Here is a 17,816-nt window from a genome sequence, read left to right as displayed (position 1 = left end):
GTTTATCAGATTAGCTGACAGCAGGTGGAGTTGAATAAAAAATTAGCATTAGCTTAATGGCGCGCACACTCATTATGCAACCAGGTTATTTTTTAATCTGCGCTTTTCCTAACCAATATGTCACAATAAAGGTAGAAAGATTATATCCACTGTCTGACTGAGCATCTTTGGAGAAAGGACTGTTTTGCAGAAGATAAGCAACATTCTCTGCATTATTTACCCTGTAATCCTGAGACAGCCTCATTTTTCCCCCCACAAGTCTGCTAGCAGTCCTAGATTTTTCTCCCTGCAGTCGGTTTTGGCAAAGCGTGTGTGTACACTGCTATTTAGAGAGGAAAGGTCTCACTCGCTCCCAATAAATCCATAAAAAGTAACACACAGACACTGAATCATTGGAAGATTTATTTCTTTATCAAAGCAATCAAAGCAGCATCATGTTTTTGAATAGAGCAGTTTTTTTAGTTGGTACATGAACAAGAGTTTGTTTTCTTTTTTCCACCCAATTGACAGAAGAAATCCTGAAGTACGAGAACGTCACGTGAGGGGATGAGAGGTTTGGGTCTTCCACTGAGTGTCGGACTGAATCCACAGGGCAAAGACGAAGCACAGGCCAGGATGTCCCCACAACATCACGGAAAAATGTTTGAGTTAAGAGACTTGCTGCTAAACGGCAGCCAGAACATGAACAAAGAAACACACGACCAGTTAGAAATGGCACGCAAATATCAGAATAAGTTCATTTACAAATGATTAACAGATGATTACATTGACACCTCAGGAATATGTTGAATCTGATGTGACAAAGTCTGAGAACCTTTTCATAAATCACTATAAAAAAAAATGCAGCAAATTCCTCATATAGATAAGGGAGTAATTCTAGATAGTCATTTCATTGCTGCATAAATAAAACAGATAATCACGCACGCACACAACGGCGGACATCGTGTCGCTCACATGCATCTATGCCTGGGCGATTTGGCTTAAAAGGAAAATGTCAGATTTATTACATACCAGATTCTATTTTTTCTTAACTAAAACAAGAAACTACAACAGGGTGTATTCAAATTTAAGACTTTATATGATCATTAGGAATGAAATTTAAACAGAAATGTAGAACAAAAACTACATATTTTATGTACAAATTAGTAAAAACAGAAAATACTGAGGAAGCTGACTATGAGATGTCGTCAGAATTTTACTTGAATTTACTGCTTTTTAAATAGTTTAAAGCAAAAAACATCTTACAGGTTGGCCACAGAAGTGAGTAAGAGATGACGACAAACATCGTCCAGCCGACCGCCATGATGGACGCAGCAAAGCTAGGTATCTAGCTGGCAAGGGTATATTGGCAGCTAGCTAGCAGTAGCCTCAACTGCTTTGTGTCGCAGTAAAGATGTCTGTGCCTTACTCAAACTTTTGGTTAACATAAAAGCCCAGAAAGAAAAAAAAAAACAGTACTTAGAAAATACAAAATTAAATAGTCCAGTCCAGACAAAATTAAAGACCTGCAATCAATGTATTTAAGACCAACTTACATGTATTTTAATAAATTTTAAGTAATTTTAAGGCCTTAATTTTAGGTACAAAAAATGAACACTAAGGTTTACAAATGACAGAAACGTTTTTCAAATGTGGCTTTAATTTTAATTATTCCTTTCGTATGTGGTACAATAGAGTGCTGGGGACAAGCTAGGAGAATTTCTATATACAAGAATAAAATTATAATATGAGCAAAAAAAGATGCATTTTTACTGAATAATAAATTCTGAGGAAAAAGTCATTTTAATGAGGAAAAAAGCTTGTATAATTAACATTTTGTCATTTTTGTGTTCTCAAATTTACTATGTCATTTTCCTAATATTACAACTCACATATATTATATGCTTATGTAATATTCTCGTATTGTTTTGACTTTATTCTTGTAACTTTTTCTAAATTGTTGTAGAGATGAACTGAATTCATCTTGTTTGCCAAACAAGATGGCCGCCTTGGGCGTGCTGATATCACTCTGAACTTTAGAGAAAAAGACATTTCAGATTTTTCAAAAATGTAATATTCAAAAACAAAAAATTGGATAAAATCGAGTCATCGCCCAGCCTAAGCTGCATCCCTGAACAACAAAAACGAAGGCCACCAAGAGGATGCCGAGAGGTACTCCTAAGGTAACATGCTGTCCACGTAACACCGGGATTATATCGTTTTTATACAACGCTGTGTTCACAAAACTCAACGCCTCACAATCCAGCTGCACTCAGTCAGTAATGAGGTGAGCGGCGAGGTCTGAGGAAAAGCCACTGCATGCATAAGATCAGTCGGTCAGGCTCAAGCTCCAGGCTTTGGCTAAATCAGGCTTATGTTGTAAAGATACATGCAAAAACTAAACCATACACAGCAAAAACATAAATAAAAACAGGGTTCAAAACGACTAGTCAGGTCAGGCAGACTTTACGGATGCCTTTTTATATCCTTTCAACAAAGCTCCTAAATCTAGTTGTCATGTGGCATAAGGGAGTAATTACAGATTTTGGGAGATATTTGCCTCATTCTGGGGATGATTTGAGAAGATTCACACCAGTCTCATGTCTGTGCATCGACTCCACAGCTGGAGATATTGAGGGTCCAAATCTAAAAGGCAGCGTGATGAAAAGGATGAAACAGGGTTTCACCAATTTAAATGTAAGACTTTTAAAAAAACATTATGGATCAAATTTAACACCAGAAATGTACAAAAGAAATGTGTGTCAAACTACTGAGGAATAAATGCTACTTTTTGTGAGACTGACTATGAGATACTGATTGCATTTCCACTACAAATGTTTGCAAAACTTTGTCATTATTCCACTAGCGAGAAATAGACACAAATTTGCAATTACTACGTTTCCATTAAATAAGAAGCACAATTAAAATGACATGTGAATAACTTTGTTCCTATTAAAAAACATCTTGTTAAGTGTTTTATTGCCATCCAGTTGAGATGTGAAAAAAGTCTTTCCATTGTAGTTTTGTGAAATAAACTAATTTTAATACAGAGAAAACACAGCGCAAAAATGTTTAATCAAAAAACATGAGATTGTAGACTCTGATGTGTTTCCTTTAAGCTAATTTATTTTCATAATTCCAATTTTTTTAATTATATGGTCAATGGAAATGCAGCTACAGCCAGATTCTTACGTGACTTGAAGAAATTAACTATCTTTCCTTTAATCTTTATAATGTACGTAGCATTAGAAGTGGCGAAGACAAAATGTCATCCCATCAACCGTAGATAAATTTGCCAATCATTGTCGCAATAAAGCTAGCTAGCTAGCAAGGGGGTACAGTATTAGCAGCTAGTTAGCGGTATACTCAACCCCACTGAGTCACAAAACACAATTTAAGACCTGTGATTATTGTACTGAAGATCAAAATATTTTAAAGCTTTTATTTTAGATACACGAATTTAAGATTTTTAAGGATGCGCAGACATCCTGTGAAAGGAAAAACATCCGAACCGCTGGGTTCGGACCAGAACTTGGGTTTCAGATTCCTCTGAAGTCAAAATCAGAATCTGGAAAAAAAGCCAAACCCAAATGAACTGTGTTCTGGAAGTAATTTGGGAAAATATGCTAGCTCCTATGCTAATGACTGTTAGCATTATTTGCCAGTTACAATGGTGAAGCCCAAAATTAGTTATACATCTTGAAGTTTTAGTTTTATTTTCAATTGACGTTCCTGTTACTTTGTATTATAATTTTCTGAGATATCCATCTTATTTTCTATTAGAAATAAACTTTTTGTATGAATAATTTTGTGGTCAATTTTACCTCAGTTTAAAGGGACATGTTAACTAAATCATGTTGATCAGGACGACTGATTTAATCAATAACATCTGCAGGATTAAAAGTTAGGGTATACATTTAAAAAAACAACATTTTGATAAGTATTTTGGTCAAATTTATAGTGGAAATATCTTAAAAAACAAAACTAACTTACAAGTTAGTAAGTAACCTTTCAGTAAGATATGAGAACTTGTTTTAAGTCAATAATTCCTTAATTATTGACTTAATAATTAAGGAATTACCAGTTCTATTGCGAAATTATTTCACTTAAAACAAGACATTTTTACCATGTTATAAGTAAAATAATCTGCCAATGGAATTAGTATTTTTCAAGAATTTCAAGAAACTATTGACTCCAAACAATCATTTAGAGTTGCTGAAAAATTATTTGTAAGTTGGTTTTATCTAATTTCAAGTGTGCTAAGATGTTTCCACTATAACTAAACAAAAAACTTGGTAAGATTGTAAGAGTTTTCCACACAGACATAAAAATGGCATCAATCTCCTTTTCTATTCCTAAAACACCAAAGATTGCAAGTTGTTTCACCAGAAATTCAAGACACCACTCCACCTGAAATAACCACATCACTGTCCAACAAACAATGACAATCTGCACTATCAAACAGCAAACCTCGGGTTCTACAAAAAAGAAAATACAACATACATTCAGACATTTAAAGTTTCTTAGAAATGGTTATGCAAATGGTAGAAAAGCTTTGGCATATTTTGCCTACAAGTTGTGCCTGCACACTTGGAGGGAAGAGCGGAGGGAAGCGCCAGGAGGGGGCGGGGCTTCACTCAGCTCTTCCCTCAGTTTACACGTAGAGTTAGCAGTCCCACATAAAACTGTGGAGAGTTTAATTACCTACACGTCATGCTATTTACACTGCTTTTTATTCATTATCAGGCCCAGGGGGGTAATTTAAGGTAGTCCTTTGCTACACGACCACCTTAAATGAGCGAGCATCGCTGTGAGAGCTCATCTATGCAGTCTGAAGAACCAACAGCTACACGTTTAGGCCCCAAACTGAGCCCTATGGGGAGATGATCTTTGTCCTAACTGAGCACTTAACAGGATGATGTCTAGTAAAGCAGCTTTGAAATAGATTCTTAAAGGCTGACAATGCTGTAATCTATCCTTAGAGCTTATTCTGGCCTTTTTCCAGTCATTAGTACTGATTTCCCATGAATTAAGTTACCTTAATATCTTAAAAAAAGGCTTCAAACAAACTTGGTTCACACTTAGAGAGGAAAAACCAGATTTATATCTTATAATGCATCTGTGGGTGCAACAAGGTTAACAGATACTGATTATCATAGACAGGCACAACTTTAAACAGGTTTAAGAACATGAAACCAACCAACACTTACTGGAAACTGTGATTCAGGAAGCTCCTGCAACTGGAAATCAAACACCTTAGCCTTAGCCAGTGCAACTTAGCACTGCAAAAACACCAAATATTCTCATAGTTTTGGTCTAGTTTATAGTTCAAATATCTAAGTGCATTTCGAATAAGACACAACTATCTGACAAGTAATTTTTCAGGAAAATTTAAGACCTTATTTTAAGGAAATTATAACTTAATGTTGATGAAAAAGTGCAAGTTCTACTTGCACCGTCACCTAACAACCCAGCTCTAGTTCCTCTGCCAGATTATTTCACTGATAACACAGGTTATAAGTTTCTTGTCATACTGCATTTACATTATGAATGTCTGCAAAACGTTGCCAATATTCCACTAATCTCACAAAAAACAATAATTTCACAATTTAATGTTTCTGTTAAATAAGAAACTCAATTAAAATGACATGTAAATTAGTTTGTTAATGCAATGAGTTATAAAAAAACTTCTTCTTCATGGTTTGTACCAGAAAAAACATGTTTACATTCCACTTTTGCAAAATAAACCAATTTTGATATGGCTGGAAAACTTCATTTTAGCACCAAGATGTTTTATTAAAAATCTGTTTTAGTTTGTTTTTCTTTCCGAAAATGATGTGTTTCATTTAGCAAATGTATTTTTCAGTGTCAAATTAATATGGTCAAGGTACACAAAGCTACTGAAGCAATCTGCTAGTTGAACTAGTACTTTTTCATCAATATAAATATTAATAATTTATTTAAAACAAGCTCCTAAATCTTACTGAAAGTTAGTTCACGTGGAATAACACAAACCCAAGATATTTTCACAAAAAACTAGACAAAAAAAATGCTTGGTAAGATTTTGTGTTTTTGCAAAAAACACATAATCGTGGTAAAAAAAAGAGAGAACACCCACTTTTAATTTTAGGGATCAGGACATAATTTGTATTATCTTTACCGGGCCCCACTGTTATATTTTAATCTCATCTCAAATCCTAAAAAAGGGCCAAAAATTAAGAGTTGTATGTGGAAAACTAAATACAGCCAAATTGCTGCTGTATATTTTCAGAAAAATCAGCAGCCATTTTGTTTCTTTAGATGCTTTTTAACACAATGCCAAGATGGAAAAGTATCAGCAATAATCTTGTAGTCCTTCCATCAACCTGTGAAGGGCTTTAAGGCAATTTCCTCCAATCTGAGGTTATTTATTCTAAGGCAAGGGAGCTGGAAAACATTCGCCCCCATGTCAGGCTGTTGAATAGTAAAATAAAAGGAGGCGTTCTCTCTCTCTCTCCCCACCATGATGGTACGAGAGGCCGAGAGGGAAGAGCAAAGCGGAAACACAGACGACGACAAACCGGGTGGCTTCTGAGTCGTCCCGATCGGATTTGGCACGGAGAGAAGAACCAGAGGAGCCTTGACCAAACCGAGCAACCCAACTTCTGTTTTAACATATTTGTGGAAACCATCACCATGCCATGACAGTATACTATGACACAGCTAATCTGTGAAAAATCTGCTTTCTCCCAGTGCTAACCAAAATTATAATAGCAACAAAATAACAAACTGAAACTGAGAAAACATTTTTCGTTAACTAAAATAAATAAAAACGGTAATTAATGAGGAAAAATTAAACAAACTAGCATTTGTAAAGCTAATGTAAACACACTGAAACTGTATATTGTTTTCTTCTTAATAAACCTATTTATTAAAATTTCAAACTTTTTCAGCTGTCCGCAGATTACGTTATTTTTGCAAAATGATGATAACAATAGTTAATAATTTTGTATATTTTCTTGAAAATTGTATCTTCTGTTAAACATTCACTGCATAATCAATGTCAACATAATCACAATATATTACTTTTATCTTTTTGAATTAACCAGATAATGACAAAAATTTACAACTAATAAAAATTAAGCTCAAACTAATATTTAGCTAATAAATAGCAAACACACTCTAAATACTATTTACGACTAACCCAGTTGGACAAACAAAAGGTCAAAACAAAATAAAATTCAACCAAAAACTATCATAACCCTGGTGCAAACTAGAAACAACCAATCAGAGGCAGGAGGCGGGTCTTAGCGCTGTCAATCACAATCGTGTGTGTGGCACTGCAGCTAGCAGAGACTGTAGTGAATCCTCAGGCTAGTTAGCTTAGCTACTGGTGAAAGTTGATAAATGATTTTTCTGTAAAGGTAAGTTGCTTCTCCACCAGTCTTACATTTAGCAGCGAGTACATGAGCTTGATTCACAGCGTTAAGACCCGCCTCCTGGCTCTGATTGGTTGCTTTTGTGCCTTTTTTCAGACACCATTAGTAGCTCGAAGAAGAGGTGGAGGAGATGAATTTTTTCACAGATTATCTCTCATATTACAACCTGGTGACAGTTTCAACAAATATATCAAAAACAGATTAATTTGAAATAAAATTACATACTGCAGCTTTCAGCTGTGGGCCGCTGTTGCTCAGGATGTCACCATGTTTACGATCAACACCTCCCAGTGAGTGAAGACATTGTTTTTCATGCTATAATGTTACATTGCATAGAAGTTAGAGCTTACTCTATGAGCACAGAGTCTCTGGGGATCTGCTTCATTCATGCCTTACCAGAAAGATGCTACAGAAAGTAAAAGAGACGGAACACCGGGGCAGCTATTTTGGGTCATTTCGCCCCCCAGCCCTCTCATCCATGTGCGTTTCCTCGGCGACAGGAGAGAGGTGAAGGGGGGATCTATTGGCACGGCACAGACAGATCCGTCGCTGTGTGGGCTAGCAGCTGCCAGGGGACGAGCACACAGAGCCGCACATGCTCAGTTTGGAGGAGGACTCCGGCTCCGGATCCGGATCCGGCTCCGGCTCCGGGTCCGGATCCTGCGCGTTGTCTTCGGCGACCCCAGTTTCCGCCTCGTCGTCCCGGTCAGCGCCGGCGTCGTCGGCCCCGCCCTCCTCTTGGCGCCTTTTCAACCTCACAGGTAGAAAAAGGAATAACTGGTATCAGTGTTTCTGCTGGAGCTAATCACTCTGCTGCATGTGGCAGCAAAAAAACAAAACCACAGTAATGAGAGTGGAGTGTAATTACAGGACTTGACTGAATTAGACCGTGTAGGGCTCTTCACTGCTGCGCATAATTCAAGATTCATTATAAATATCAGTAGATTGTCATTAATTAGAGCAATAGGATATAATAAGACACTTGCACAGGGATGGAGTTCAGCAGGACTGCGGTGGCAGGACTTGGTCAATAATAAATGAGGCAATAATTGAGTGCAGCACAGAACCAATATCCTTCCCTGCACCATGCAAAGAGGAATACCTTACAATAATTTATGCCACTTTTACTCATAATTAACTGCATTTTCTGCAGGAAAGCTTTGCAGCACAGTTTTAAATCAAAGCTGGCTGGCAGATAGGAGCGTGTCAAAAAAATTGTTCACGAGATTCTACTGTGGCGCATTACGGCTTTTAGTAGAGAGAAAAAGAGGAAGAGCAAATGATTCATCTCAGATTTTTGGAAAAAAAACAAGGAAGTTTCTGACTTTGAAAAGTTGAAAATTTGCTAGAAAAAACTCAGAAAATAGTTGATTAATTTCAGAAGTCTTAGAAAAAAACTTGAATATTTTCCTAAAATTGTTACAATCATCTTATTTTTCCTAGAAACGTTTTTAGGTAAAAGTTTACTCTTCCTTTTTTCTAGCAATGACTGCTGGCAAAAAATCTCAGAAATTTTGAGTCTGAAAATCTGAAAATTTGCAAGAAAAAAAAATGAAGAAATTTTAGGAACGAAACTTGAAAAAGTTGAAAGTTTGTGGGAAAAATGTTTTTCTACTGAAATTTACTGCAGCATATGCTGCTAACTAAAAATCTCAAATTTTCTAGAAACAAGGAAATTTCTGAGTTTGAAAATTTGAGAATTTGCTTGAAAAAAAAGTCAAAACTTTTCAACTTTTCAGAAATAACAGTTTAAAAAAATGGCATTTGTTTAAAACATTTTTTTTTAGTTTTTTGTATGTCTGTTTTTGACTTCCAGCTGTGTTTCCTTCCTCTTACTTCTCGCGGTTGAAGATCATGAACTCTTGCTGCACCACTTCAAGGCACTCCTGTAGGTAGTCGTTCTCCTGCAGGCGAACACACAGAGCACACAAAGTCTTCAACTTCATGAATCAACGCTGGCTAACCTTTCCCCGTTGTTTCAGAAAAGCCTGAATCGGTCGGCTCCCCTTAATGTCGCAGCGTTTCGGTTGCTTTTAGGACGACTCGTGAATTGTTGGAGAGCCGTCCTCAGATTGGATGTTTGGCTTGGGACAAAAATAGAACCTCATATTTCCAAAAGCACCCGGGGCCATGACAACGGCACGGAAAGGCTTCATAATTTAATAATCTTAGTAATAATGCAGCATGAGTGCGCACACACACACAACTACTCCCATAAGGCTGTTGTTGTACATGCTGATCAGCCCTGATAACAAGTGAACCACCACACCCTGATGGTAATAACACAGTCATGTGGGCTGTTTGATGAGAACAGGCTTGTTTTTTGATACAGAGAGGAAACCTCTGGTCTGTGGTTAGAAGAACATTACAGTAGGATGAACATGTTGCAGAGAATAAACCCACAGATCCTCCTGAATTCAGGCTCCGGTGGAGATTTGTCACTGTTATCCATCTGGAACTTAATATTCCAGTGTAATCCTTTTAATTAGGAGAACATCTTACAGCAATAATCTTATAATGATCGCTAAATGTTAGAGGAGTAAATGCCATCAGCGCCGGCTATTCCCATTGTTGCATAATAAACTGAAAAATTTTTCAATTAACTGATTAATCTTTTAGAAAACAGTCCAACAATGGATTCGGATTCAAACAGTTCTGGCTCACGGTTAATGGGGCAATTAAACTGAAAACGAGAAACGTGCACACAAAAGTTAACACCTGAGAATGCTTAATTAAATATCATAATAAGGTTCATTATGGAGAATAATTAAGCAGAATGAAAATGTATTTATTTATTCTAATTTATAGTTTGCCAGTTAAACAAAAGAGCATTGAGTCAAATCTGATTTATTTATTTATACAGACTCTAAATATGGTTATTTGCTGAAAGAACAACATATTCAGGCCAGTAAATAAGCTGAAACTGTTCAAATAATGTATATAAATAAGATATAATGAGTGTAACTTTCATAAAAAATATTTACATATGGAACTGTCTCCATGTTGTGACAGTTTGCTATGAGAAATAAGATGCAAAAATGCGATAATCTGCGAAATTATTAATCTCCTCCAGAAGCGACTAATGCTGTCTGAAATAATTTACCAAAAACAGCCAATCAGAGCCAGGAGGACGGTCTGAGAGCTGCCAATCAAGTTCATGTACTTGCTGCTGCATGTGCTAATGGAGGAGAAACAACTTACTGTTACAGAAAAACCCTTTATCTCCAGTTAGTGGTGGCTATGCTAACTAGCTTTAGCATTCATGACTGGCTACGCTAACTGCAACGAAGCCAAGAGCAAGTTGGGTAGAAGGGAATGAGCAGTTCCACTTGGAGAGTGATTGACATCATTAAGGCCCTCCTATTGGCTCTGATTGGTTATTTTTAGTTAGCACTGCACTGTAAAAAAAAAAGTCACTAATTTACGGTGAAATACCAGGTGCTGCGTTTGCCAGAATTTTACCAAATACGGTAAAAAAATACAGCCAGAATTTTACAGTATGAATTTACATTTTACCATATTTATGCCAATATTTTACCATACTTTTTACTGTACTCACTGTAAATTACAAGTTTTGCTTTACACTGGGAAGATGCAGATTATTTTCACAGATTATCTGTCTCGTACAGTAATGTTTTACTAAAAAAGAAAATATTTTATCTTATTAAAAAAAATGATTTTTTTTCTAAAATAAGCATAAAAAATCCCCATAAAACTAGTGTACAAATATATAATGTACAAATTGTTGTTTTCACCAATTAATTTATCTACGGCAATCTTGCATCAAATCAACAGTTTTTAATAATTTTACTGTTTATTACTGTCAAATATAAAAATATATTTTTTTACAGTGTGCCTCTTTACTGACAATAATCAGATTGATTTGATGTGAATCGGAACCAAAGCGGATCTATCTGTTTCGTAAAGACATCTGATGTGAAAGTGAACCGAAGCTGCTTTTGAAATTGGACGTATAATCCAGAATAAAAGCGGGTCAGTCGTGCAGAAAGCTGCACGGTGTCAGCAGGTTATGCACTTCAACAATAAGTATCTCTTCATGCTCTCTACTGGAGCGCTCTTTTATTAATTTTGTTTGCACAGCGGAGAATAGAAGCAATTCATATCAGCTGAGGGGAAAAAATGGAGCTTGGCTCTCCGCCAAACTAAAAATATGCAGTTTTGACAGGAAGAGCCTTACAGGAGACCTGAGCTGCATTATTATTATCCCAGACAAGCACAGACTCTTGGAGGATACTATTCATTTCAGCACGACTCCTGCAGCACTTATTGATCCCCTACATACAAACGTTATTTAAAAATGAGAAATTAGGCAAACAAAATATGCAACAAAACACAAAATCTGATCAGTTTTAACAACAAAAAGTGTTTCCTAATGTAAAAAGACATCAAGAGGCTAAGAATGTAGGATTTGTTTTAAGATGAGAAGGAATGACAACAGATGCAGGAACATCTTGAATCCTGTCTTCACCCTCGCAGCTCCCAAATCCTCCTACATAACAGAACGAGCTGCAGTTATTCTTGAGGTAAAAACCATTACAAACATCCACTAATGAAAGACCAGACCAGCGCTGTCAAGCTCATTTTCATTTTGGGTCAAATCAAGATCATGGCCGCTCTTAAAGGGCCGGTTGTGCCTGGATGTGTTGATGAAACCCCTAAGCAAACTTTTAAAACATTATTAAATTCTTAAAATTAAATCACAGTGACAACACTGATCAGTCCCTCCAAGGTTTTGTGATTATTTGCAATAAAAATCAAATGTTTGTGGGATTAATTTACAAACATTTGCAATGACGGCAAATTATTCCTCATCATTTGGATATAATTTGACATAAATTACAGCTGTTTGGTACAAGTAAAAAAGGTAGCATAACTTAACCCCCAAAAATCTGCAATAAACTCATAATTATGCTTTAGCGCAAAAAAAAAGTGCAGGAATTTGGTAATTTTGCGTGAATTTCCGCAAACATTTGCAAGAAACTGGAGGGACTAACTGATCTGGCAGAAAGTAGATAAAAACTGCTTTGATTTATTTCACAAATTTGGTCAAACATGTAAAAACAACTTTAATTAGGAGTGTAAAATAACTAATAGAGTAACGGGAACTGACAAAAACAATAGGTAGAAAACTTATAAAAAATAAACTGAAGCAAACTTTCAAAGTATAGAATTGAACCAAATTGATCTGGCGTTATGAATCGGACGTATTGTCACCGATACTTAAACTTTTATCAATATCCGGACCGATACTGATATTAATATCAGATCGGTGCATCTCTAATTAAATATATAGTTCTACTCTCTATTCTAGAAAATGTGTTGCTAACAGTAAATTTGTTTCCTTGTTGCTTTCTCTCTTATTTTCTGAATGCAGTTGAAACATGTTTTAAATAAAAACAGGAGTAAATAGAGACACCAGACTGCAGTGATGCATGAAAAACATTAATATTTTCAAAGGATCTGATTGTTTTGTAATTTGGATAAAAAGAACATTAAAAGTATATTGCTGGACCTTATTCAAATTGGACTTTATAATTAGATTGTACAAAATTAGCTCCATTTCAGCCATATTAGTTTTTAATGTGATCTCTTTTTCTCAGTTACCAGGCTTTGGCAACACATAAGTGAAAATATCTGGAGTAGAAACAAGCCATTCGCTCACAACTTTTATAATTTTAAATTCTCATCAGAAATGTCTGAGTTAAAATTTGCAAAGACTTGTCTGTGATATTTCATTGCCGTCGTTTTCTACGGTTTTGTGTGTGCAGGACTGACTGACTGACTCACAGACTGCGAATCCTTGCTGTTGTCTCGAGAGCGGTTCTTCGCCAGCCTCTTCTTCTTCTTGTGGAGGGGTCGCGACTCCAGGATCATCTCCTCCAGCTCAAAGGTGGGGTCGCAGTGGAGCCGACCTTTCTGTGGGAGGGAGACGAACGCCACATCATTAGAGAGACACCAGGAGGAGCTGCAGGCGGCAGAAGGCAATTACCAAAAAAAAAAAAAGCCAGTTAGCCATCTAGCAAAGCCTTAATAGCAGCTAGCTGATGCAAAAGTTTGCATGTGACTCAAATTTTCCTGGCAAAATTTAAGACGTGGGATTAACATATTTCAAGCTAACTTACATACACCGCAGAAAAATTCTTTGTGCAAATGACACATTATCAACATTTTTACACTTTTGCTAATACACTGCAAAAGCACAAAATCTCAGCAAGTAATTTTGGTCCAGTTTCTTGTGACAACATCTCAGTGCACTTGAAATAAAACAAAGCCAACTTACAGGTAACTTTTCAGCAAGATATAGAAGTTTGTTTTAAATGAATAATTCCTTAATTTTGAGTCATTTTTCTCATGTTATAAGTGAAATAACCTGCCAGTGATGAGAAGTTACTTTTATGTTTGTGTTGTTGTACTTTAAGTGAACTAAGATATATTTGCATGAGAAACTGGACAAAGGTTCTGGGTAAGATTTTTGTGTTTTTTCAGTGTATTTTCCCTGCTGCTTTTAAAACTTTTTTCTTTTGTTTAAAAAAAAAAACAACAAAACTTTTTTTTTTAGCAATAAATTAATGTTTTTTAGTGTCTGGGGGAGAAAAGTTGTTCCAAAAGCCTTCAAATGTAAAGTCACAAATCGGCAGGCACTGCCTTTCACCTAGCAAGCCGAACCCGTCTCTTAGCAATCCAAGCAAAACTCCAGGATGTTTGGTCAGCTATTTTATCACTGAACAATATCTGCTGGAAAAGACGAGTCTTTTGTTGTTGACGTACAATAAAGAAACCATTTCCTGGTTTCTTGTTGGTTTTGCAGGAGGCTCTACTTTTGCTTTTCAAGAGGCCCTAAAACGTCTCATTCCAACAGAAAGGACCAGACTAAAATCTCATTTTCTAAAACTAATTTTGTAATGAACATATTCACGGACGCATAATAGGTCACCTTTAATTTTAGATACATGAATTTGAGACTCTGTGATAAAAATATAGATTATTTCAAAACATTTCATACATTAGGAACAAATCCAGGTTCCATCTTCTTCTCATACACAGCGTCCCAGTTGACGGCGGCGAGGTATGGAGACGTCTGCATATCAGACAGACTGGAAAACCGATGCTCTGGGTTCACAGTCAGCAGCTGGAAAGAACACACACACACACACACACACACACACACACACACACACACACACACACACACACACACACACACACACACACACACACACACACACACACACACACACACACACACTGTCACTAACATCACCTTGCCAGTTCAAATATCACCTTCACAACTTCTCTCCAAATCACAGCCAGACGCTTCATTCTGAGTGGTGAAATACTTTGCAGGTGTGAAATAAAATGGAAAAAGAAAGAAAAGATGTGAACTGAAACGGTTTGTTTCTAAATCTTTATGGCTTCCCTGATTACCTCTATAAAAACAGGTAACTTTGGTATTTATGAGCTAAATATTGATTAACTCCTGGAAATATTTGCTCAAAGTTCCTTTTTTTTTTTACTTTTTTGACGTCAGTGATCCATATTCAGAAACAATTATTTCAATAATTGATTATTCTATCAATTATTCTGATGATTAATCTGATACTTCTATATTCTGCAGTTTTTTCATTCAACTACTGAACCCTTTTTATACAATATTATGTAATATTTATATACAATCAGAGCCAAAACACAATCAGTTTTGGCTTTGATTGTGTTGTTCTTTCAACAAAATTACCTTTTTTTTGAGTCTTTGTGCTCCAGTTAATGATTAAGCGATAACTAAATTAGTTAATGATTATTTCAATAATTGATTAGTCACGATTTCAGTCCTACATTACACCAGCTATTTTTTGTTTTAATAAAATAAAAATATTTTTTATTTCCTAATTGACAACAAGAATGTGTCTTTAAATTACAGGTTTGCACATTTTTACTTATTTTTTGGAATAATTTCCCTTTAAACTGATTAATTTCTGATTTGCAAACACATCTTTTCAGTTCTACCTACAATATTTTGTGAGAGAAAGAACAAAACAAACAAAAAAAAAACACAAAATGAAACTGTTTAACATATGAAGAGAGCCACAGACTGGTTTAGCAGATTAAAACTGCGACTGAAGAAAATTAATTTTGAATTAATTATTAAAACTGAAGGTAAAATAAAAAGTTGGTGCAACTATGGGTTAATGGTTCCTGTGCTCATATCACTGCAGGAAACTGATTTATTATCTTGAATATGATGTAATTTCCAGATCAAACCTTCAAATTTCCATCAGAAAACGTTTGATGCTCTCTGAAGGAAAACTGCTGCAGTGTTGTCATATGAAAGCAAAGCTGCTTTTTTTCCAGAGAGCCTAAAAACCAACAAATATGCTGTTTGTATTTTAATAGCATGCATCGTGTTTCATCCTTCACCTGGGGCTAAACGCAGGAAGTGATAATGGGAAGTGGCTTTGGTTGTCATGTTAACTCTCTTCCTGTGCTTTATTTTCTTCCTTCGGTCGCAGGATGATTCACTTGTTCTCCTGCAGGGCCGGTTAGGTCTATCTGGGTGGAATCCAGACACGGTAATCGATCAGCAGCCGAGCGGAAGAGACCATCTCTCCGTCCAGAGCCCTTCGTCGCCCAGACAGTCAGCGCACGGACGCACTGAAGCTCGCGCTGTAAAACGTCCTCTGGAATTTATTTCCTATGTTTACTGGAAGTCTTTTATTAAAGGCTGATAAACATCTGCAGGATTCCAGATCATCTGTTTCTTTTAGACTCTAAGTGAACAATTTACTGTTGTTATTATACCCTTTCCAGGGTTTCTGCAGGTTTTCACCAACTCAAATTTAAGATCTTTTAAACCCTTATGAATTAAATTTATACAACAAAGCATCAGGGTCATGCTAAGAAAGTTAAATAATAATAAAATTATAAATAGTCATAATATCACTTGGATAAAGTTGTAATCAGAGAGTAAAATATAAAAAATACTAGAATAAAGTCAGAATATTTTGAGAATAGTCATAAAATTGGAACTTCATTCACGTATTAATTCAACTTTATTGTCATAATACTACAACTTTATCATTGTAATATTATATTGTTTTATTTTATGGACCTCATGCTCTGTTGTAAATTTAAGACCTTTATTTATAAATGTATATATTTTTTATTATTTTTATTTTTGAAGAAACAAAAAGACATCTGAGTAACACGAAAACAAAAGCTTATCTTTAATATATGACATGACATGACATTATTCCACTGTTCATTATTTCTTCTTTACTATAATCTAATTTTACTTGTGTTGAAGATCTTAGTGTGTAAATTTATTTGTTCTATATAAAGTATATTGAACTAAATAAACTCAAACTCTCTCCTGACAGAAAAGCACCGCAAGGGAAAACAGCAACAAAAAGTTACACAGAATATAGGAGATTAAATAGTCGTGTCACAACATTTAAGGCAAATTAATTTTTTAAAAATGAATTTAAGACATCTCAATGCCTCAATTTTAGTTAAAACAATTTAAGACATTTGAGGCCACCCTGTTTTCAAGTGTTAATGTTCAGCTAATTATATTCCTTGGTGTGCTGATTATTAACACATAGATGTTTACAGAAGAGGAAGGAGGTGACTTTTCCTCTCATGCATGTTTCTCTTCCCATCTGTCGCTTTTTTCGTTGGATGCCCTGGAGGTCTCGACTCTTCCTGTTTCCCTCCAGCGATGTTCCCTCTCTCAACACAAATCCTCTCCTCCCTCTTGACTCACTTTCCATCTCAGTGCATCACCTCAAGTCCGCACTCATCGTCTTTCTGAGGATGAATTCGACTAGCACTCCGTAATACTTTAATTGATTCCCTCTTTTATAAGTAGCGCAGTTAGGTAGAGCGAAGATCCTTCGCTCATTACATTTTAGAGATATTATTATTATTTTAGAGATAACACTGAGTCCCTTGAGGTTGGGAAGTTGTGAGGTTTCTGTAACGTCAGCGATGCAGAGAAAGCTCAACTGCACAACATCAAACCCAAAGATTCAAGGTTAATTACTGACAGATAATGCGCCGCGCTGCAGGGGGTGTTTGCTAGTTTTTCTCTGAGAAGACAAAAGGTCAGCGCTGACTAAAAATAAGATGATGAAATCTCCACTGACATTTCCATGTAACTGTGAACTCTGCTAAACTTAGTGTGAGAAAAGCTGTTTCCTTTTTATACCCAAATCGATAACATGCTAAAAATGTTCCAGAATTTTTACTTTTCAAAATAATCCAATATTAATAAAGTGATTAATATTATCACAGCTTCTCAAATTATGGTTGTGCAAAAAATCTTGTTATGCTGCTTTAATTTGGCAAATGCTTCTTTTCCCGAGGCCAAAATGTACAAAACAGCTTTAGGTCGTGAATCAAATC

At 35.8% G+C, this 17,816-nt stretch overlaps 1 protein-coding gene across 1 annotated transcript in view; it reads right to left on the bottom strand.

Moving 5' to 3' along the window:
- Window positions 1-382: 382 nt before the first annotated feature.
- Window positions 383-17,816, bottom strand: part of LOC129359609 (serine/threonine-protein kinase 32C-like) — an 83,966-nt gene continuing 66,532 nt past the window's right edge. Inside the window, exons 9-12 of the mRNA XM_055029357.1 lie at window positions 14,422-14,547; window positions 13,206-13,334; window positions 9,234-9,301; window positions 383-8,151 (exon numbers count right to left, since the gene is read on the bottom strand). Of these exons, the coding sequence (XP_054885332.1) occupies window positions 7,956-8,151; window positions 9,234-9,301; window positions 13,206-13,334; window positions 14,422-14,547 (519 nt within the window). The 3' untranslated portion in view covers window positions 383-7,955. The remainder of the gene's footprint in view (window positions 8,152-9,233; window positions 9,302-13,205; window positions 13,335-14,421; window positions 14,548-17,816) is intronic.

The sequence above is a fragment of the Poeciliopsis prolifica genome, unplaced genomic scaffold (genome assembly GCF_027474105.1).
Source record: "Poeciliopsis prolifica strain line A6 unplaced genomic scaffold, Auburn_PproV2 SCAFFOLD005, whole genome shotgun sequence".
NCBI lineage: Eukaryota > Metazoa > Chordata > Actinopteri > Cyprinodontiformes > Poeciliidae > Poeciliopsis > Poeciliopsis prolifica.
This window is presented reverse-complemented; position numbering and strand designations above follow the sequence as displayed.